This window comes from Schistocerca piceifrons, chromosome 4, assembly GCF_021461385.2.
Source record: "Schistocerca piceifrons isolate TAMUIC-IGC-003096 chromosome 4, iqSchPice1.1, whole genome shotgun sequence".
In the NCBI taxonomy this organism is placed as follows: domain Eukaryota; kingdom Metazoa; phylum Arthropoda; class Insecta; order Orthoptera; family Acrididae; genus Schistocerca; species Schistocerca piceifrons.
In genome coordinates, this window is record NC_060141.1 from 489,073,718 (window position 1) to 489,096,329 (window position 22,612).

The window sequence follows — 22,612 nt, forward strand, 5'->3', positions numbered from 1 at the left end:
TTGCCATTCGTAATGTGTTTAGTTGGTACACTTAAATAAAAGAGCAAGTGAATGAGAGATGTAATGAATTTCGTACATCACGCCTGATCTACCTGAGGAGAACACCACTCCCAAAGGAAGGTTAATTTACGCTGAGTAACCTCCATTGTTTCTGTACCTACTTTCAAAATTGAGATTTCTTTAGCTTCATTAATATTTTGGGTAATTTTCCAATTTTCAGTGTTTCATTTAACGATTACACAATCTGTTGATTGATCTGGGAGCCTACAGTACAGCTTAAGGAACTCAAAGTACTTTCCATAAAATCCAGCAGCTCAGACTCTAGAGTTCGGAGCCAGTATGAGTTCACGTATATTAAACTCACGTGCTTATATCACTAGGTGACTGCTCGTATTGCATATACAGTTCAACACATTCCTGAGTCCATCCAGGTGCGTACTGACTTCGAGAAGTTCTTGGAATGAACATTTTGGAATAAGAATTTAGAGTACCCACAATTCTGTCATAATTGTAGGCAGACCACTATACAGTATCATCAACCCCCATTTTATAGTAGCTGAGGATGCGCGCGACTGCCGACGTTTTGGAACTAAGGCAACAAGTGGAACTGAATTTTTAAACCATACTGGATATTTCAAGAATGAGATTTTCACTCCGTAGCGGAGTGCACGCACACTCCACTGAAGGGTGAAAATCTCATTCTGGAAACATGCCCCAGACTGTGGCTAAACCACGTCTCCGCAAATCCTTTCTTCCAGGAGTGCTAGTTCTGCAAGGTTCGCAGGAAAGCGTCTGTGAAATCTGGAAGGTAGGAGACGGGGTACTGGCAGATGTAAAGCTGTGAGGACGGGGCGTGAGTCGTGCTTGGATAGCTCAGATGGTATGCTGGCACGATAGCTCAGCGTGGGCGGTCAGAGGGTTACCTGCCCTACGTAATAAAAAAAACTGAGTTAATGGATCAAAGATAAACCTGAACAAGCGTCATAGGACGTCCGCCCCAAACAACTACAACGACCGCTAACGAACAAAACCAGAGTAAGAAAAGAAAAAAAGGATGGTAGAGCAAAGGTCTCGAGTTCGAGTCTCGGTTCGGCAAGCAGTTTTAATCTGCCAGGAAGGTTCATACTGGATGTATTCTATGTTGGCTATGGGGAAACACTTTCATTGACAGATGTTCATAATACCAGTGACCAGAATAACCGTTTTGTCGTCTAAAAGATGTAAATGTACCTGGATGTTTAGGATTGTAAACAACATTGAAATTGTTCACTTCCACCCAGTCCCTGAGAGTGGTTCTATTCCTTCTCCCGTAATTCCTCATTCATGCCTCAGGATGTTAAAATCGTCAACAAATATCATTGGTTGTCTGACAGACCTTATTGTGGAGCATGGCAGGCTTGTGGGTATTACCCGCAGTTACTGGGAAATTCAACTGCAGGAAAAGTATGTCTACTGTTCTTAAGAGTTGCTGTAAGGTCTGTGTGGAAAGTCTTAAGACATGTAGCACTTCCATACTGCTGTTTTTGATTCCCTCGGCAGTAGTGTAGTCATAATTTTTTCCTGTCTTCAGCAGGTGTCTTCTTAACTGGTGTTACATCAACACCATTCTCCAGATAAAGGTATGTTAGATATTCGCTCTTCCTTGGTGAGATGTACACAGTATTCAAGTGACAGATTCGTAAATTGCAAGCAACGTTAAACGAGTAATATACTGTGCGTCTGGTTAGTTCTGAGGAGGACTACATATAAATGTGTTTCGTTGCGTATGCTCCACTGCTGTGTAACTTCGTAGAATGGCTTGAATGCATGGATAGTGCTGTTCATAGTTCACGTTGTTAAACTGCATTCAGTGGCATGGCCTACCAGGTTAACGAACAAATCCAGGTCACACAGGAGAATGCATGAATCTATCAGAGATAATTACCATTTATTAACAGTTTTCCAATTTACGTCTAAAATGTAGTCAGCAGGAATTGATAAATATTCATAAATAACATAAGAGTCAATGTCTCTTTACAAGAATGTAAATTTTGTATATTTGCAAATAAATAGAATCAAAAAATACAATAATATGACTTCTAAGAAACCAACTTTTTTCCGACCTTTAATTAGTAGCTTCATCAAGATAGTTACTGGTGTTGTTTGACTGCGTGCAGATATCAGACAATCCAAACTGGACCATAACGACCAGATAAGTGGCGGCGGTGGCCACGGCTGGCTTCACCATGGACAGGTCCAGAGAGAAGAGCCCTGCTGCAGTGTAGCTGACCAGACTCCCAGCCAGCTGCTGGGCAAACAGCTGAAGTTCTGCAGGACAGCTGCAGTCGCCTTGTACTGGCAACAGCAGCAGCTTCTTCACCAGACGGCCCGTGCGGCCAGATTCTCGTTTTACCGCCTCACTGCTGTAGGCAATGCTGCCAAGCCACCAGACATTGACTGTAACCACTAAAAAGCACAACAGTATAAGGTGAGATTCTCCGTATGCCGACGTTGATATCTTTAATTTCATAACGGTCACCACAAGTGTGTATGTGTATGACAAGCCACACACAAAGCAGCTAATTAGCTGTAGGAGATTTCGTATGCTGAAGAGGTTGTTCACATTTTGGCTAAGTTCACAGAGAAGGAAGTGGACCCGCCGTAATTGTATTAAACGTGTATGACTGTTCGCTGTTGTCACTGGTGTATGAGATGATAATTTGCTGCTACTAGTTCTTCTGCTCGATGTGACAGTAGACTCTGCATTGCCAAAGAGGAATCGTTCTCTTGCGTTGGGCTTTCGGACTCTCAACGTAGTGTGTGAATCGCAGAAATTACTAAGGGATGTAGCCACTTTTAAATCTAATTCTTCTTCTCTCAATATCCGGAATACTTGTAACAACTTCTCATTAAGTTTCTTAAACCTCTCTCGTAATAACTGGTTGAGGGTGAAAAACTGTAGAATATTACAACTTCTGATAGTGTCTATACCGATCGATGGCATCAGTATGTAAAAATTATAGCTACCTGGGAATATCCATAAATAGTTGCCATAAACTACACCTAATAAAATATACATTCCAGTAAACATGAACCAGAGAAATGATGCAGAATCTGTGCCACGTTTCGTACGCCCTTCATACAATAAACTATCTACTGCAACTATTTTAACAAACAAAGAGTTTATAAGTTTCTGCTTCACTCTAAGACTGCACAGTACTGGAGCAAATGCAGAAGCTATGCAGAGTATGTCGCTGCAAATATCAGAATATTTTACTATACTGTCTGTATAACTATGACTCTGGAAGACTGATGAAATTTCAAGATAGACGGGAACCAATAACAGCAAGCTCACAACAGTACTTAATAGTTTTCCTGCAGTAGATGCAACTAGTTTTACATTTATGTAATCGAAGGAAAAAGGGGCAATGCCTATAGCCCTGCTGAAAAGGAATAAGAACTTCAGCACATCACACATTTTATGGGATTCGTCTGTTTTAACTGAACGTTCTTACACGACTGTTCTGAAATATAAAAGGCTGACACCAGCCACGACCTTACATGCGTTGTGTCAGTACATCGATTTTGTAAGCAATTATGGCTATAACTGGACGGATATTCTACGGTGTCACTTACTTATGATGAAGCAATTGGAAGTTAACGAGTTAACAATGACTAAGCGTATTTTTCATTATTCAGTAGGTCTATTTTTCATCGAGAAATTAGCCACTGAGTGTAATTCAGAAGGAGAAACTAAAGTGTTTAAAATCAAAGTGCTTCTTTTGAATTTTGCGATCCATAACCTGGTGCATACTTTATCGTTTTCTCAATAGTAGAAAAACCTTCTACATATGCCTCATTTGGATTCACAGTGTTATTTGTAATAAATAATAGCAGCTTTATTCAGCTTGCTACAAATAATTAGATTTTTTTCTCCAGTTCTGTTTTCAGTTATATAACGTACATACAAGCTTAAAAAATGTTTGTTTGCTTCAGTTAGTAGACACGACATACAAGCATGATAAAATTATTTTAGCAATTGCGCTCTTCTTACTGAAACTTATTGTAAGTCCTAATTCTTAATTTTAAGTATTGTTAAACTATGTGGCATTGTGTGAGCGTCATTAATTACCAAATAACAGTTGTAGGTAGTGTAGCAATTGTCGCTACCAAACTGTTTTTCAAGTGTTTCACGTAATTTTACAAAGAGTAACTATTCTTCCAGTAAGATCATATTTGACACACTAAGTTTTAAAACAGTTGAATGTATGAAAGCAGAAATCATGAAATGATAGTGTAGGGGTGAGCGAGAGAAAACTTTTAATGACTGACTACTTTCAACGATAAGAGAAAGTGCGAAATTCATTTGCAGAAGTGTGCAATGATAATATTTCAAAACTTGATCATTATCTTTATTCTTATTTTTTGCCGTATTCGTTGTCGTTACTAATTCGACGATTCTGTGAACAAATGTGAGAAACTTTGTCTTTTCTTGTCTGCACTCCAACAAGATTCTTAACAAAATTTCACTAATTCTATAACAGCGTACCCATTTCTTCAATAGGCACAATTCATATTTCTTGTTGCTGAAATGCAATTTCCGTTTCACACTTCATACCAAATTTGAAAATTGTTACGCTGTATCATTTTGTACTTATGCTATGTACTTCGAAAAATTTTGTATAGGGCTATCTTTGACATATTATCATAACGCGTGATTATCATCGCATGTTTTCAAGCATATGAATAGAAAAATATCTGACACCGTGTTTAGAGGTGGGAACGAATTTCCATATAGTATCAGACATCCTCAGTCTGGGAGTAAGATTAAATTATTATTTATAAGCATGAAACTTCATATGTACCTACACTGAACGTCAGCTACTTTGTCTGACACAAAGCTTAATACTAAGATAAGAAGTTTTGTGGATGAACCATGTTGCTACTGATGATACAAAATTATTACTATTGGGGTCATATTAATCTGACACATTCCTTCCTTCGTTAGTGTTCTATGTTACTGGTGTACAGTTTCCAGTGGAGTTATGGTTTTTGATTTTTATTGTGTTGACATGTTTATCTCATGAAATATTTAGAGTCTAAATATCTCACAACTAAGAGAGTTCACAGAATTTCAATATAAATTTGAATGTCATGGAAGAATAAATTACACTGCTATTATTACATTTCACATCCAGTTCAATCCCATGACGAGCCTCCAGTATCGACGTTTTCAATGGTTAAATTAATGTTGACTACGCTATCAAAATGAAATGAACAGTTTTCTCCATAGTGATTATTGTTCCACATGTGGCCACTGCAACTTTTTATTTTCGATGTATTGGTTATAAAGATTTGCAAAATACTATCGCATGTGTGTATGTCATGATGTTCTATTAACTTGTGGCTTGCTCCATTTACAAAGGAAACAAGATCTGAACTCAATTACGAAAAATATTCATGTCAAACACTTTACCAAAGTCACTGGTGTTGAACACAAAAATACATGAGTAATACTTAGTTTCTTTGAAGTACCATGTGAAGTTATTGTCCCAATATTTTTATTCTGTCTTTATTTCTTGGCTATATCCTGCTTTAAAGTGCGTTTGTGTGAAAGATTAAATGCTGTTGGCCAAATGATAGGAGCTCGACTTTTTTTACTATACTGGTGGATTACATTCCTTATACTTATGTTATAATGAAATCTGCACCTTTCGCACGAGACAGTTGCAAAATCCCCCGACTGGGATTCGAACCCAGGACTTCCAGCTCACATAGCAGACGCTCTATCAGACTGAGCCACCGAGTACACAGACGAGAATGCGACTACAGGGACTTATCTCTGCCACGCTCCCCGTGAGACCCACACTTTCCACCTTCCCGTCCACACGCTATATTTGTAGGGCCCCTTCCCACCATACTCAGTACTCGCGACAGTTGAAAAATGTGTGCCTCGACTGGGATTCGAACCCAGGACTTCCCGCTCACATGGCAGACGCTCTATCAGACTGAGCCACCGAGTACACAGACGAGAATGCGACTACAGGGACTTATCTCTGCCACGCTACCCGTGAGACCCACACTTTCTACCTTCCGTCCACACACTATATTTGTAGGGCCCCTTCCCACCATACTCAGTACTCGCGACAGTCAACCATTTGGGCTGTGACCGCTGTTGCGTGGAACTTAAACTGACTATTAAGATAACTGTTTTTCAGTCTAAATATTGTTATACTTGAAAGGGATTTCATGCATGAGTTCAGCGGAATAAGTCAGTATATAATTGGTGGAATTCCGTTGTTCTATGATCTGTCTATTGGTCTAAGGTCCCCGTTGAGGATTTTTCTCCAAATTAGGTGAATTAGGTCAAGAAGTGGAACCAGAATTCTGAGGTTGTGGGCCAAATGTCAGTAAGAGGCAGAAGAGAAGGTCAATCCGAGGGAAACATTTCGGGGGGGGGGGGGGGGGCGGGAGAATTCAAGGTCAGCGGAGTTGGCAGAGGACTGTGTGTTGTCACAATCAGACCGAGAAGGAGAGACCGTGAAGGGGACTGGAGTCAAAGCCCCAGGAAGAACAAGGGTAGAGGAGAGTGGAGAGTAGGCTGACTGATTGACAGCCAGCGTGTGGAGATTGGTGCTGCGTGGGCGAGTGGAGTGCCGGCCAGTGTCAAGGAGAGCGCTGCCGGAACATATAGAGGTGACAATTGATCTGGTAAAGCCAGAGCAGGAGTGTCAGGGCAGGGGGCACTAGAGTAGAGGACCCTGGAGTGGAATGTGCTAAAACAGGAGGCACTACAGCAGGAGGCAGTGGAGTGGGGGGCACCAGAGTGAGACATGCCACAGCAGGGGGCACCAACGTGAAGGGTCCCAGAGTAGGGACAGGAAGCAAAAGAAGTGGTCAAATGCACCGAACCAGAAGAAGGTGTGCAAGCATGAGACAGAAACCAGGTAAAACACAAGAAGACAGAAAGCATGGGATGTGAGAAAGCAAAATTACCTGGTCGAGCACAGTACGCTGGGGACGAAGTCCTGGAATCAAAACAGTCGTCTCTCAGGCACGAGCAAGACAGAAAGAAGAAACATTTACCTTATTACCACTTTATTACCCTTTTGTGGGGCATACACACTACAAGACGATAAATGTGCCCAGGTAGCTAAGATCCATTATTACACGAAGTACACAGTGATTTATAATTTTAGCTAGTCTATAACTACGTGCCGCAGTAATTATATGTAGACATTTCCTCCTTGTTTACAGATTAAGACTAGGATTCAAACGCTTCAGTACTTTATTCACGACGAACTTGGTTGCCGTTTATAGACAGTATTGCTCTAGCGTTCACACATGATGCTGCCACTGCAACAGTGTAGAATCAAGGCAACTGAAAAAATCGTCCTCATCTGATGAGAGTTATTACTAACACAATCACAGTTCTTGAAGATACAAGCTGAGTAACCAGTCTATGGTACCACAAAGAAACATTACAGTAGGTAAAGTCTGTGTAGGCCGCACTAGCAGTGTCTCAGGCTTCTACTGGGTGACCTGTACTCTGAGGGATATACTTGCAGACGTCCGATGGAAGGCGTTGAGCCTGGAACTCTCACTGACTGTCAAGCAGCTGGGCGGTGCCCTATAAAAGGCCACCCAGAGGACAAATACCTGAAAGTTTTCTAGTATCATCCGGCTCGCGGAAGAGAGCTCGTGCCGGCTGTATGCAGAGGATATGGCGCCATCACATATTGCAGCGGCTTCCGCAGGCGCACAACTGAGTTGCAGGCCACTTGACAGGGCAGCAGCTCATAGCAATCTCTTGTAGGTGTCTGGCTGGATCCATTGGCACCAGCCACTTGCCTCAAGAATGATATTCGTGTGTAAGATCGAATGGCTCTTTTCATACTGTTAACTGAAAAGTTGTACACATACCTTAAAATTCGTTCCAGGAAATCGGACGAATCTTTCTGAATCTGCCTGCGACACAAAGCAATGCAGATACAGGTACTTCCAGCATTAATGGGAGTGAACAGCTGCACTGGCTGGCTCCTTGCTGAATGAATTTTACTAAGGTGTTAATCGCAGAAAGCCACTGGTAGTCCATGAACGCCTGTGAAGTCTACAACTACGTGCCGTGGTAATTATATGTAGACATTTCCACCTTGTTTATAAAGTAAAACTATGATTTATAAGCTTCAACATTAACTCGCTACGAACATGGCTATAGTTTGTAGACAATATCGCTCGTTTCTTCACACATGATGTAGCTCACCCCTTTATTCGGACTTCCTAATATCCAGACTGATACTAACACTGAACGTTACCGCAGCTACATCAATGTATCAGAATGTTGTAAATGTAGTTGGGTGCGATCTGTTATTTCTCGATAAGTGAGAATTTTGGTAGCTAAGATCGCGTGATTGAAATATTTTTATTTTCCTCAATGAACTGTTCCGATAGTATGCCATCTCCGGAAATAGTTCTGTCGTTATAGTTGTGCGAATGATGTACAGTAATATTATTTCCACAAGATCTGAAGATGACAGCTACATCCTGTCTAAACCGGTCGTCGAGGAAACAAAAATATTTCAACCCTCGATATTGGCTGAAAAAATTCTTGAATATCACCGAAGTAGCATAAAGTATTAGAAATGACCAACAGTTAACACTGATACTGCTGTAAATCCAATAAAATCCAAGTTACGACAATTCTGAGTCGCCATAACAGAGTGCAGTACAGCCGTGTACGAGCAAAAATGTGAGCAGCTTCACAGGATAGGTGTTTCCGCCTCATTTTATGCTCACAACAGCTGTTATACGTGCGGGTGTAACTTTGGGCATTTCCTGTATTGCAGCTTAAATTTTTGTGTACACTGCTGTTACAGTTTTTGCCGCTCGTTAACTTCTTGTTCCCGACGTACACTACTGGCCATTAAAATTGCTACACAAAGGAGAAATGCAGATGATAAACGGGTATTTATTGGACAAGTATATTATACTAGAACTGACATGTGATTACATTTTCACGCAATTTGGGTGCATAGATCCTGAGACATCAGTACCCAGAACAACAACCTCTGGCCGTAATAACGGCCTTGATACGCCTGGGCATTGAGTCAAACAGAGCTTGGATGGCGTGTACAGGTACAGCTGCCCATTCAGCTTCAACACGATACCACAGTTCATCAAGAGTAGTGACTGGCGTATTGTGACGAGCCAGTTGCTCGGCCATCATTGACCAGACGTTTTCAGATGGTGAGAGATCTGGAGAATGTGCTGGCCAGGGCAGCAGTCGAACATTTTCTGTATCCAGAAAGGCCTGTACACGACCTGCAACATGCGGTCGTGCATTATCCTACTGAAATGTAGGGTTTCGCAGGGATCGAATGAAAGGTAGAGCCACGGGTCGTAACACATCTGAAATGTAACATCCAATGGTCAATGTACCGTCAATGCGAACAAGAGGTGACCGAGACGTGTAACCAATGGCACCCCATACTATCACGCCAGGTGATACGCCAGTATGGCGATGACGAAAACACACTTCCAATGTGCGTTCACCGCGATGTCGCCAAACACGGATGTAACCATCATGGTGCTGTAAACAGAACCTGGATTCATCCGAAAAAATGACGTTTTGCCATTCGTGCACCCAGGTTCGTCGTTGAGTACACCATCGCAGGCGCTCCTGTCTGTGATGCAGCGTCAAGGGTAACCGCAGCCATGATCTCCGAGCTGATAGACCATGCTGCTGCAAACGTCGTTGAATTGTTCGTGCAGATGGCTGTTCTCTTGCAAACGTCCCGACCTGTTGACTCAGGGATCGAGACGTGGCTGCACGATCCGTTACAGCCATGCGGATAAGATGCCTGTCATCTCGACTGCTAGTGATACGAGGCCGTTGGGATCCAGCACGGCGTTCCGTATTACCCTCCTGAACCCACCGATTCCATATTCTGCTAACAGTCATTGGATCTCGACCAACGCGAGCAGCAATGTCGCGATACGATAAACCGCAATCGCCATAGGCCACAATCCGACCTTTATCAAAGTCGGAAACCTGATGGTACGCATTCCTCCTCCTTACACGAGGCATCACAACAACCTTTCATCAGGCAACTCCGGTTAACTGCTGTTTGTGTATGAAAAGTCGGTTGGAAACTTTCCTCATGTCAGCACGTTGTAGGTGTCGCCTCCGGCACCAACCTTGTGTGAATGCTCTGAAAAGCCTATCATTTGCATATCCCAGCATCTACTTCCTGTTGGTTAAATTTCGCGTCAGAAGCACTTCATCTTCGTGGTGTAGCAATTTTAATGGCCTGTAGTGTATATGAAGATATTCATCATTGAACGCAGTAAGTTATCTCGACTTTGCAAAAATTATAATCGGATGCTAGTAATACAATAGCTTGACTGTTGTAATACAACGCTCGTTTTCATGATAGTTATATCTTTGGTGGTATTTCTATTATGGACGCTAGGCCGTTTTCTAAGGCATGTTTCAGCGCCCAACGTTTTGCCTCCTTTCAGAGGCTATATAAGCGTAGTTAAGTGATTTGCGAACTTAAAACAATTTCAGCAAGCAGAACTATTTATACGTATTCTCCCTACCGTTGGGTCATGAAATTACCCAACACCTTCCAAAGATCGCATATTGGCGCCTACTTATTTTATTTAGACTGTACTGCAAAAGAGAAGGCGCTCTTTCTTTATTTAGCGCTAGGACCGCAACTTCTCCAATCGATCATCCCTCTCCTCAGTTAAATGCTTTTTGTGTGTTTCTGAATCTCTATTTGTTCTAGCACACCGATGTTGAACCATGATGAAACTGTAACAAACTGTAATTTGGTGTTTCCCTGGTCCCTGTGATTGATCCGCTACTGCCAATTTACCCGTGATGTCCTGGCGACAATCTCTCATGCGTTTCTTACGGTAGTGTTTTAAAACCGACAGATACGTGACCATGAACAGTCGAACACTGCAAGGACCTGTGCGCACCACTTACCACGAGACTATTCTAGACAACCAGTTATACATATGATCAAGTGTACATAGGAGCCACCAAAAGAACACAAGAGCCTAAAGTAGACAAAAGCAGTGGTCGTTTCAGCATGACGTTTGAGAACATACGTTGCCGTGGACTGCTGGCTAACCCCTTCGTACAGGGTCTGCCAGAAGAGTTTGTCAAACTCACTCAAATCAAATTTATCAATCGTACTGGAGAGTGGGAGTCTCCAAACAGGAACATTATGGCCTCGATGTCACAAGGCACCGTCCTAAGCCCAGCACCGTTTGTAGCCTATAATGCAGGTCTACCATAGTCGCCGTGGGTCATCAGAACCAACAATAGCTCTGAGCGGTATGGGACTTAACTGCTGTGGTCATCAGTCCCCTAGAACTTAGAACAAACCTAGCTAACCTAAGGGCATCACACACATCCATGCCCGAGGCAGGAATCGAACCTACGACCGTAGCGGTCGCGCGGTTCCAGACTCTAGCGCCTGTTGTAAGTACTATGTACACTGACAGCACAGAGTTTCTGACGTTCAGAAAATGGTCTATAACTGTGCAACGACTACTGCAAAATGCTTGCCGACGGCTTTAACAATCGGCTGCGAACTATAGGGTCAGTTTTAAGCCGGCAAAGTAAAGGCGTGATCCTGATTTGGCGTCGCCACCAGTAGACGCCAGTGTAGTGCTCTTCGGGCAGTCAGTTCAATGGGCCAAATCGTCAAAATACCTGGAGGTCTTCCTAGACAAAAAGCACACATGAAAGAGCACGTTATTCATGTGCGTAAGCTAAGAACCTAGCAGTAAGGCGCACTCCATCCAAGACTAATGGGAACTCTTGATAGTTGGTAGACTATGGTTTCTACAACTGCCAAATGAGCATTCTGGCAGTCATGAAGTAAGACAAAGACGTCTGAAGAACTGACGCTACTAGCCGTGTCAATCTACTAAAGCCCACTCAGAATAATGTAGCGAGAAGGGTGTTCCACGTGGCCTTCCTTTTGGCGGTAAGCTAACTGCGTAACGCATCTGGTGAGCCATACTTCTTCAACAAGTCTCAACGCTCTGCGAGAAAATTCTGTTCCGGGTCTCGTCTTTCACAGAACCTTCCCTTCCACCAGCTCAGAAGGAGGAACGAGGACTATGTACGCTACAAACAACCAGTGGCACTATTTCGTCGGCAATGAGCGTCATCTGATGTTGAATTAACCTCAAATTCGACATGCCACCAAGACGATACCAAACTCGCGACAGATATAACCATGTAATGCACCACACAACTACAGTAGGTACAGCTGTCGGATGAAGTTCACGGGAAGCTCTTTGTGGACTGAATGTCCCTACCTTAAGAATCATGTGTGCCTCCCTGCCATCGTTTTGGCAACAAATTCTTTGAAACAGGAACTGAAAATCTAGTGCATACAATAAATAACAATTTTAAGCAAATTTTAATTACAGATTAGGTTATTGCTTACCACATCGAGGAAAATCATGCATGGGATATGATGTAAAAACAAAGAGGAACAGAGACTATAAGCAAAAACCTGCGAGATACGTATAACGAAAGTTACGTCCATGGAGTGTCTTAGTAACACATGAATCAGCTCAGAGCGATGAAACAAGGGTATATTCACGGCTAATAGAAAAATATTATAGGCCACTGTGCATGAGATCAATTTAAATCCAGGTTGTTAGTACAACTATAATAAAAGCAGCGACTGCATGGGAATTTTATGTGGGAAAGATCTTGTTTAAAAAACTGCCTGTTTGTTCGTAAGTATAAACAGAAGGGCCACAAAGTGCGTCGGATCGACTACGGTGTGTGTCACACTCTTAAACTCCACGTTGACTCCTCAGGAACTACAACTGGGCTTTAATCTGTGAGCAGTTAAGCTTGATTTAAATTGTACTGTAGAAAGTGAAATCTGTTAAACTTGTTTGAATGTGTCATTATTCATGTGTAATTGTGAAAGGTACAGCTGCATCTGTAATGTTTTGCATAAGTTGTAGTACATTTATTTATTTGAATGACATGGATTAACGCGTTCTTCATTATTTCGATTACGCCTCAAAACTCTCGCATATCGTAGAACTTATATTGATTTACTTCAAGATCTAATGCCTATCTACTGCTCTGTGACAATTGACATCGTTAATAGAAGAGAGTAGCTGGATGGGTGCTTTTGGGAAATGACAATAGACAGTGTTTTTGTTTATTACAATTTAGCCACACACTATACGGTCCCAATACTGAAAAAGATTGGTAACCTCCTACTGATTTATAACAGGATCTTTCATAAGGTCGGGTTTAAGGAAGAAGCCATCTGAAGACAGTAGTTACTGCAGGAGGCTGATCCTTGGGGCCAGTTAATAAGGGATGCTACACAGGAAAGAGAGTGCAAGAGAGCTTATTTATGAGCAGTCCTTCTCAGAATCAGTAAAGCACAGAAAACTCATCAGTCCCCACTGGAAACAACTTACGGATATCACTTGAACATTGAATGGATTTCATCTGAGAAGCTTCATTATCTTTCATGCCTGATGTTTCCGCATGCTGCAAATGTTACATCAACACAGGAGACTCACACCAAAAATGGCACAGTTATGTTCAGAAGAATAAGTACGTGAATCGATATGTTCTCGGTGGGGCCATAGATCAAGAGCAATAAGACATTGCAGTGTATGTCAGATTTAATCTAGCTGATTACGAATTAATTTATTACGGCAGATCATCAGTTGTCTTTGATTTGGCTACAGCGCGTGTCAATACCACTGTTGTCAATATTTACAAGCCTCCACAAGCCACTTGGCTAAATGATCCCCTAAGGTCCTGTAGTCACCCAGTTGAGTATGTTGTTGATTTAAGAACCATAAAGCATAGTCACTTCTCGTTATATCAGGAAGAAGGCTATTAGCCTTGTTGAAGTATTGATATTTTTCATTTTTATTTTTGTCGCTTAAACTTTTTTAAATATTTGCTTGTTCTTCATTTTTACTACGTACGATGAATACACAATTATTATATACATTGATTACTAGACACAAAAATGTGAACTGTGTGGCCTATTTTAGATACTCAGAGAATAGACTGTAACCGTGAAGAATGAATAAATAAATTCATAAATAAAAATACCAGACTGAAGACAACAACGGATTTATTCTAAATGAATAGATGGATATGAACAATCTCCAACTTGTGTACAATGCTGTAGATCCAAGAATGTTTTGACATGATTAATGGCTAAAAGATAATTCTCCCGATTTTTTTGCATGATATTGAAATGTAGAATCGCCTACGTGACACAATGAAAGGTCTTCAAGTCATTCTCACTCAGACAGCATACGCCAGTCATAATTCATTGTGGTACTGAAAATCTGTTAGTCATGCCAGTCTCTCAGACTCGATGGAATTTTCATCTTGAAACCGGAGAACGATTTTAGGAAGATCTTGATAATATTATTCATTGGATTAATGCTAGGAAAAACATTCTATAAGGGTTTCGGAAGCAGTGCGTTGCCGGATGGTCTGAAGAAAGCAATGAGCTCTGTGCTAAATAACCAGGTGCTCACGATGATACAACTGATCACTTCTTGAGAATTTTAAGAAAAATCAGAAGGGATAAATGGCATAAAACAACGTCAAGATACGACTTGCCAGTTCTGATGCAGACAAACTAACGAAGTTGCGATAACTAAAATTTACAAGCCGCACACACTGTAGCAAATCGCATTGCAGACAGCTATCTCGATTAAATCGGACTGAATAAGACTTTGAAAGTAAGACTAAATCGCTGATGATAAGCGTCGTCTTTGTCGATATTATGCCTGTGAAAATCTGTCGGATCGCTTATTGCTGAACTAATGCAACATTGTAATTTTTCCTCTTTCATGCCAGTCACGCTGTTAGAAGATTGTATTATTCCGGTAGCTTTAATTCTACTGAGAAATAATAATGCCGTTTGAAATGTTTCATTTTTATTCTGTAATATGATGTATAACTCTGCTTAAGAGCCATAAGCGCTCTATCGTCTTCTCATTTCAACATATGTAAGTCGAGCCTGCAATCCATGTTTTTTAAACGAGTTTTGATTATTATTATTATTATCATGCAAACTATTTATTTGCATTGACAATTAACAACAACACGGTTGCATGTCAATGACGACTTCTTGGCCTGCAGCTAATTGTTCCATGTGAATGAAATCAATCACGCAGTCTCTTACAGATTCTCTTAGTCGCTAAGAAAAGAGTAAAAGAACCAATACCTTCTTTCTAAGTTTATAGCTACATGTTTTCTTTTCTTATGGCAATCTGATGTGTCGTTACTTTGATAACAAATTTAAGTTGACAAAATCCATACTGGCGAAGAAAGGTGATACATTACAACAGTAACTGTTTTACAGGACTATTTAAAAATAATCTCGGTTCAGTACATTGTTACGCATTGTTTTTGACGTATTAAATGGAAACTGAAAATTACTGACGAAATCGATCTAAAGTCGAACAAAACTACATCTTATTAAAAGAAACGACATTAGGTAAGAAAATTTCACTTTATGAGTAAAGAGGAAATGAATTAATTTTCTGAAATTATTTATATTTTTCACGATGCAACATACGAGATGAGGACAGAATTAGTTATTTCCATCGCTTAGCATACCGTAATGTTTGCTGGTCATATTAATACTTCATAGCTCATTGTTTGTTCAACGTTTAAACATTCGAATTCGTTGGTAGTTAATTGCAAGATACCCAAAGATGTTGCACAAGGTGGCTAACTTGGTGTCATATGAGAACGTCATGATACACCATTCCACAGATTAATCTTGTTACTGAACAGTTCACATTCTGCATTATTATTATTATTTGTGTGCGTTGTTAAATTAAAATACGTAACTGGCTCAGGTAATTTCAAGTAGTCCCGTGTTATGCTGAAAATTAGAAAATACTAAAAAATGTAATCTGAAGAGCACAATGATGTAGACTCATACGCCAAAGCTAGCGAATTCGATGATAAGGCCTCAGCAAGGGAAATGGAATTTCCGGCTGGGAATGAATAAGTTTTTCCATCAACTAGCCGTGCTCAAATCCTATTTACAGTATCGTGACAAATAAAAACACCTACAGCCGTCCTTATAATTTTATTTTGTTTTGTCGCTACTAGTTTCGACGCTTCATTGCGTCATATTCAGGCTGTTTTGATGGGGTGCAGGTTGATATGATCCTCATGCGTAGCTCATCAGTTGCCAGCACTACTGGATTGGCACAGATAATGTGAATAATCAGAGTGTAGGCTCTTATTTGCCAGTCATTCGTGACGAACTGCAGGGAACTACACGTAATTCAGGCGATCAAAATACCGTAACAAAATCTGATTTAGTTATGAGGGATTCAGGTACTGCGTCTACTTCTACAGACCGAAATAATTTTGTCTTTTCCTCTGTCAGTAATAACGCTACATAATTAAACTATCTCAACTTGATCAGATGAGAAAATCAAATAATGAATGATTTAGAAAATCCAGTGACGCAAATAGAGAATCTAATAATGAGCTTAAAAATTTTAACTACGAACTTCGTGGCGAGAGCAAGGAATCTAGTAGCAAACAGGAAGAGAACTTCAAATTGTTTCGGGATGAATTAGTGATAACTTAAATCGTAAATCTGAGGAAATTGAAGAACAGTTCAAAGCTCAAGTACGTGAGGAACTCCAGTCTCTGCAACGTTTTAAAGAAGGGTAGGTGACGATGAATCAGCAGAATAAAAGTGTAGTAAGAAAGATACAGGAACAGCTTGCAAATATCAAAGAAAAGATTGGTCATGATAACGACAGCAGTAGGTTCAGCAATTACCCAGTTGTAAAATCACAACGAACGCAATGATTGTGGAAATGCTAATCACTTCTCTCGTGAACGTGATATGTTTCCAGTACACAATGACTGGAATGCGAATTACGGTATGAGAGAAAACTCAAGAGTTACGAAAAACTATGGTTCTGATTACAAACATTAAATTTCAGGATACATGTTACTTCAACAATATGGAAAAATGGGTACGTATTACCTTGGCCTTTGCGAAGTGCGTCAAGTAAATTCAGTTATCGGTATACACAGAACTTCCCCATTTCCGATTCCTATGCAACTAAAGAGTTTTTGATGCTGTTGATACTTCCGATCTTGATACTTGGCTTTTGCTGAGTGTGCAGTAAGTCAAAATGAATTACCGTTGTGCACAGAACTTCCCCATTTCCGATCATTCCTATGCAACTAAGAGAAGTAGATGCTGCTGACACTTCCGATCTTGATTCGAGATATGAACATCATTCATTTGTTTCTGTAGATGTTAAGCTTGCGTCTAAATTTGTGTCATCCACACCTGTATGGAAAGCTACTGCAAGATCTGTTTATATAGCATTCGTAAATAAATTTCTGAAAGAAGTAGAGGAAGTTGACAAACTAATTTCTGATAAAGATAGACGATTTCGTTCTAATGCATGCGTAAAAACTTCTAGACGTAGAATAATTAAACCAATATTTATCTCGCATTTTATGCCATCTTGCAAGCCTTAAGAACGCATTATGAAAAAATTAAGTAAACTTTTGAGATTGTATAGTTCTCGTCAGTACAGAAATTGGGATTCACATATATCTGATTTTCAAAATATCATTAACGAACTACCGAATGATTCTACAACTTTGCCTCAACTCCTTGTATTAAAGAATAAACCACCACCAGATCGTATAAACTAGTTAGTAGCCTTCCCTACTCAACGACGTTTAAGACACCGTAAAATAATTAATTTACCATTGTAAAACATCAAGAAAGCTGCAGAGAAAAGGAAGAAGCTACAGAATCCACGAGTGAACCCCAAGAATTTACAGCTAGGTCCGAGAGTTGCTCAAATCGCATCGTTTATCCCATAAAGGAAAGACTATAAGTAGCAAGTTTTCTCGGTGTATGAAGGTCCTTTCCGCACACAGCGAAGAGCACATGCAAATACTATGGTACTTGAACCGTACACACACAAAAATCACGAGGTCTTCAACATGTATCGAAAATCAAAGTATTCAAACAGTAGTAAGGTAGGGGGTTTAGTGCACTTTGGTAAACATGTGCTGTGGCGAACATAGGTGCCCCAGCTGTTGCAGTGCATTTTCTTACTTTAGCTTCCAGCACTGTTTCATACTCTTCAACTAATCTTACTGTCAATCTACTTAATAGGGAATTTTAACGAATAGTGATGATTTATGGTTTGTGTTATGTGAAGAGAAGTACTCTGAATTTGCTAAGTATATTCTGACAAGGTGATAACACAGTGGAATTAGACAATTCTTTGCCTCTATATTTGCACTATGACAATATGGAATGGTAAGCCATCTGAGAACAATTTGTATTCAGCTGGTATTATTCCTTGTTTTCTGGTGAAATATGTGATTAAAATGCAATAGTGTTATCATATTCCATGAGCTAAGAACTTTTGCTCTGAGAACTTGGTATAGCAGAGTTGACTTGGTTTTGAGGTTCTAAGATAATCATTTTTTTTTCTTTAGGACGATAGTTTTCACATATAATGAATTTTCTTGTGGTAACTTCTGATGTACATTTTGCTTTGCCTTTACCAGAGAGAATACTGTGTTATTTTAAGGAAAGTACATGAGATAAATTTTCCTTTAGATCGTGAATTTTTGAAGTATAACTAATGACTTTATTTTGAATGAGGGACTGTATGTGAGTGGTTCTGAATTGAGAAAGATATTTCTGATGGGCAGCAGCTCAAAAAGGAACATTTCTGACTGATGCTTGTTCTGATAGTTAGGAAGTAATTCGACGAGTGATAATTTCAAAGTTGTATTCCTTCACACGATCAATCTAGGCAATACTGCGCGATATACGCTGAAGCATCAAAGAAACTAGCATAGGCATGCGTATTCAAATGCAGAGATACGTACGCTGCTGCGGTCGGCAACGCCTGTATAAGACAACAAGCGACTGGCGCAGTTGTTAGACGATTACGGCTGTCATAATGGCAGGTTAACAAGATTTAAATGAGTTTGAACGTGGTGTTATAGTCGGTGCACGAGCGATGGGACACAGAATCTCCGAAAGAGCGATGAAATGCGGATTTTCCAATACGACCATTTCACGAGTGTACCGTGAATATCAGGAACGGGATAAAACATCGTATCTCCGACATTGCTGCCGCTGGAAATATATCCTGCAGGAACGGTACCAACGACGACTGAAGAGAATCATTCAACGTGACAGAAGTGCAACCCTTCCGCAAATGGCTACAGATTTCAGTGCTGGGGCATCAAGAAGTGTCAGAGTGTAAACCATTCAAAGAAACGTCATCGCTATGGCCTTTCGGAGCCGAAGGCTGACTCGTTTACCCTTGATGACTGCACAGCACAAAACTTTACCCCTCGCTGGGACACGACGACTTCGACATTGGACTATTGATGACTGGAGACATGTTGTCTGGTGGGACGGGTCTCGTTATAGTATCGAGCGGATGGACATGTAAGGATATGGCGACACTCTCATGAATCCATGGACCCTACATGTCAGCAGGGGAATGTTCAAGCTGTTGGAGGCTCTGCAATGGAGTGGGGCGTGTGCAGTTGGAGTGATATGGGACCCCTGATGCGCCTTGATACGAATCTGGCAGGTGACTCGTTCGTAAGCATGCTCGTACTCTTACGGATTTATATACTGCGCTGCTGGATTCATGGTTTCAATTCACAGCAACAGACATTAGTCGAGTCCATGCCACGTCGTGTTGCGGCTCTTCTGCGTGCTCTTGGGGACTCTATGTGATATCAAGTTGGCGTACCAGCTTCTTTGGCTGTTTAATGTAGGTATCGAATATGATGAACAATTTTGCTTTAGGATTGCCATGCGAGGCTTTTGATCTTATTATGAATTATTACAATTCAACTTTGGTATATCATGGTGCAATTATGGTTGTTATGTGAAGTGGATTATGATTCATGTGATATTATGCTGAGGGTAAATGAAATGTTTTTTCCTGAGGAAGGCAGACGGGGCATTTTATACGATTTATTCGGGGAGTATTTTTTGCAGCTGTTTATGGAATAGGGTAAGGTAAGGAATATACACTTTGTAAACGAAGCAACCCATACCTTTACTAGATACATGGAGGCTCTGTTTTGTTCACACTTTATTCGAAGGTAGAGTCACAGTGATAATTTCAAAAGAGATTTACTTTGTCATGAAAGCATTTCTGAGCGGACAGTACTATTGAAGTTTTGTTGCTACTGAAGAGATGTTTTATGACGGCAAGAGCTATCGGTTGTAGAAAGAATACGAATTACAATTTGAGGTACTAATGATACCTGCTATATACATTGAAAACTCCAGAAAAGCAGGATATTTTTACCTGTATGATACACCAGCGCTTGCAGATGTCACATTTTCTTTTCACTTATTTCGAGTTAAGAGTGCATATGTGGAAATATCTGTCGAGTAATGGGCGTAGATAGTTTTACAAGGATTTTTTTCTTTACCGCTGAATTACGTGAGGTATCTGTGAACGAATTTTCTAGCTTTGAGAAGTTGTAAAATGATATTATCTCAGAGAAAAATTTTGTTTTCCTACTTTTTACTCGAATTATACGTATTTTTTGTGTGTGATGTGGTCGTAACTGAAGTTTTCTCTATTACAGAAGTGATAAAAAGAGCACAAAACTCTAGCGTTTGTATGACCTCAACAATATTTTCATATCGGAGTATAATGTACGTAGAGAGGGAGTTACACTGAAACAATATGAGCGTTGCAGTAGTCTGTTACAGAAAACTAGACATTCCAGAAGTATCCAGTCATGTTAAAAACACTGATCTTGGATGTGAATATGTTATGTATTTTGACAACTTTTTCTGCCCAGCTTGTAGTATTTTTACGCCTTGATGGAAGTTGATCAGCTACATTTTTATGTGTGCTGTAAATAATTGCGTAAAATAAGTTACTTCAGTACTTTAGTTCTACTTAAACAATTTTATTTCAGCCTTTCTCTTATGATTCTGCTACTGAAGTGATGCAGTGCCGATTCTATCACGCTACGTTAGTGAGTGTAAGATGATGACTTATTTTTCTTGTCATTAAGCAATACTGAAGTTCAAGAGAAGTTACTTTCTTGATTTTTGGTTATTAACCGATTTCTTTCAACTACTATTGAACAGTTCGAGAAAAAAATCTTTTGTCTGTTGCCTCTTAAAGTAAGTAACATAATTGTTAGTTGCATTATAAGATATATCTTTTGACTGTTTTATTTATTTTACTGTTGTGATTGACTATGCCTGGATCATATGATTCTGACTCCATAAGGTAATGACTCCATTCGATTCTGACATCATACAATTGTGACTCCACATGCAGAATTTCTGACATTTAACATTTGATGATATTGACCTTGTTTGATGATTATCATGTAAACATTACTATGATTTAAAAAAATGAAAGCATTATGTTGTAATAATAAGCAATAACTAGTGATAATCACAGATCCATTACTCAACGACCCAATGTGTAATAATCTATGACAACTAAAATGCCCGCATCTCGTGGTCGTGCGGTAGCGTTCTCGCTTCCCACGCCCGGGTTCCCGGGTTCGATTCCCGGCGGGGTCAGGGATTTTCTCTGCCTCGTGATGGCTGGGTGTTGTGTGATGTCCTTAGGTTAGTTAGGTTTAAGTAGTTCTAAGTTCTAGTGGACTGATGACCATAGATGTTAAGTCCCATAGTGCTCAGAGCCATTTGAACCATTTTTGAACAACTAAAATGAATATGCAGTCATAGGAAATGACATTCTTTACTGCTCAGTGATACTTGTATAATTATATTCTCTCTCTCTGCACTATTTGCGGTTCTACATAATATTAGTATCTACACAACTGAAAGACTTTTTTTACACTCTTGGTGAACTGCACATGATATTTTTTTATCCTTTCAAATGAAGTACTATCAATGTCAGATGGAGATGAGTGCTTACATTCACAAGATGATACTTGTATGTTAATTTTTCTTCACTATATTTTACAGTTTATCAATTTCCTATTATGGAAATGACTCACGTAATCCTATGTTGATCTTTTGTATTCTGTCACTTTTGTTATGTAAGAATTTTGCATTTACTCTTTGCCAACTTGTTAGGCAAGAATCACACCACAAAATTCATAAAAGTGATGGAGGGGGTTATGAAAGTTGGACGTTAATACTTCTTCACAGAGTTGACCACTGACTGTTGGCCACTGATTCTGCTGCAATGTTCACAAACAAACTCTGAATCTGAGATATTAATATCACGAGAAGCGAGCCAACCATACTTCAGAGGAGTCGCGAGTGGTCAGATGCAGCCTGTAGTGGAGAGAAGCCGTGTGACTTGAGAGGCTGCAACTTGCCGTGATTGTGCTAGTAGCGCCGGAGGAGACTTTGGTATTAATTGAGGAGTTTTGGTAATATGTCCTTTTGTTGCATGTAGTTATTGCTTGCTTTCGAACTGGAGGGAATTTGTAAGATTTGTGTATGCCTAAATTGAGGGTAGTATTCGTATCTTTGTTGTTGCCAGAGACGTGTTTGAGTATAGACATTGTGGATTAATTAAAATCTGTGTAAAG

The 22,612-nt window shown here is 40.2% G+C and overlaps 1 protein-coding gene across 1 annotated transcript; it reads right to left on the reverse strand.

The window, feature by feature from the left end:
- Positions 1 to 2,104: 2,104 nt before the first annotated feature.
- On the reverse strand, positions 2,105 to 2,983 carry LOC124795938 (putative gustatory receptor 28a). The gene has a single exon (XM_047260019.1). The coding sequence runs from the start codon at positions 2,981 to 2,983 to the stop codon at positions 2,105 to 2,107; it is 879 nt and encodes a 292-aa protein (XP_047115975.1).
- Positions 2,984 to 22,612: the final 19,629 nt, after the last annotated feature.

Excerpts from the sequence above, each read along its gene's own strand:
- LOC124795938 (XM_047260019.1), bottom strand. The coding sequence starts at position 2,983 with ATGCCATCGATCGGTATAGACACTATCAGAAGTTGTAATATTCTACAG.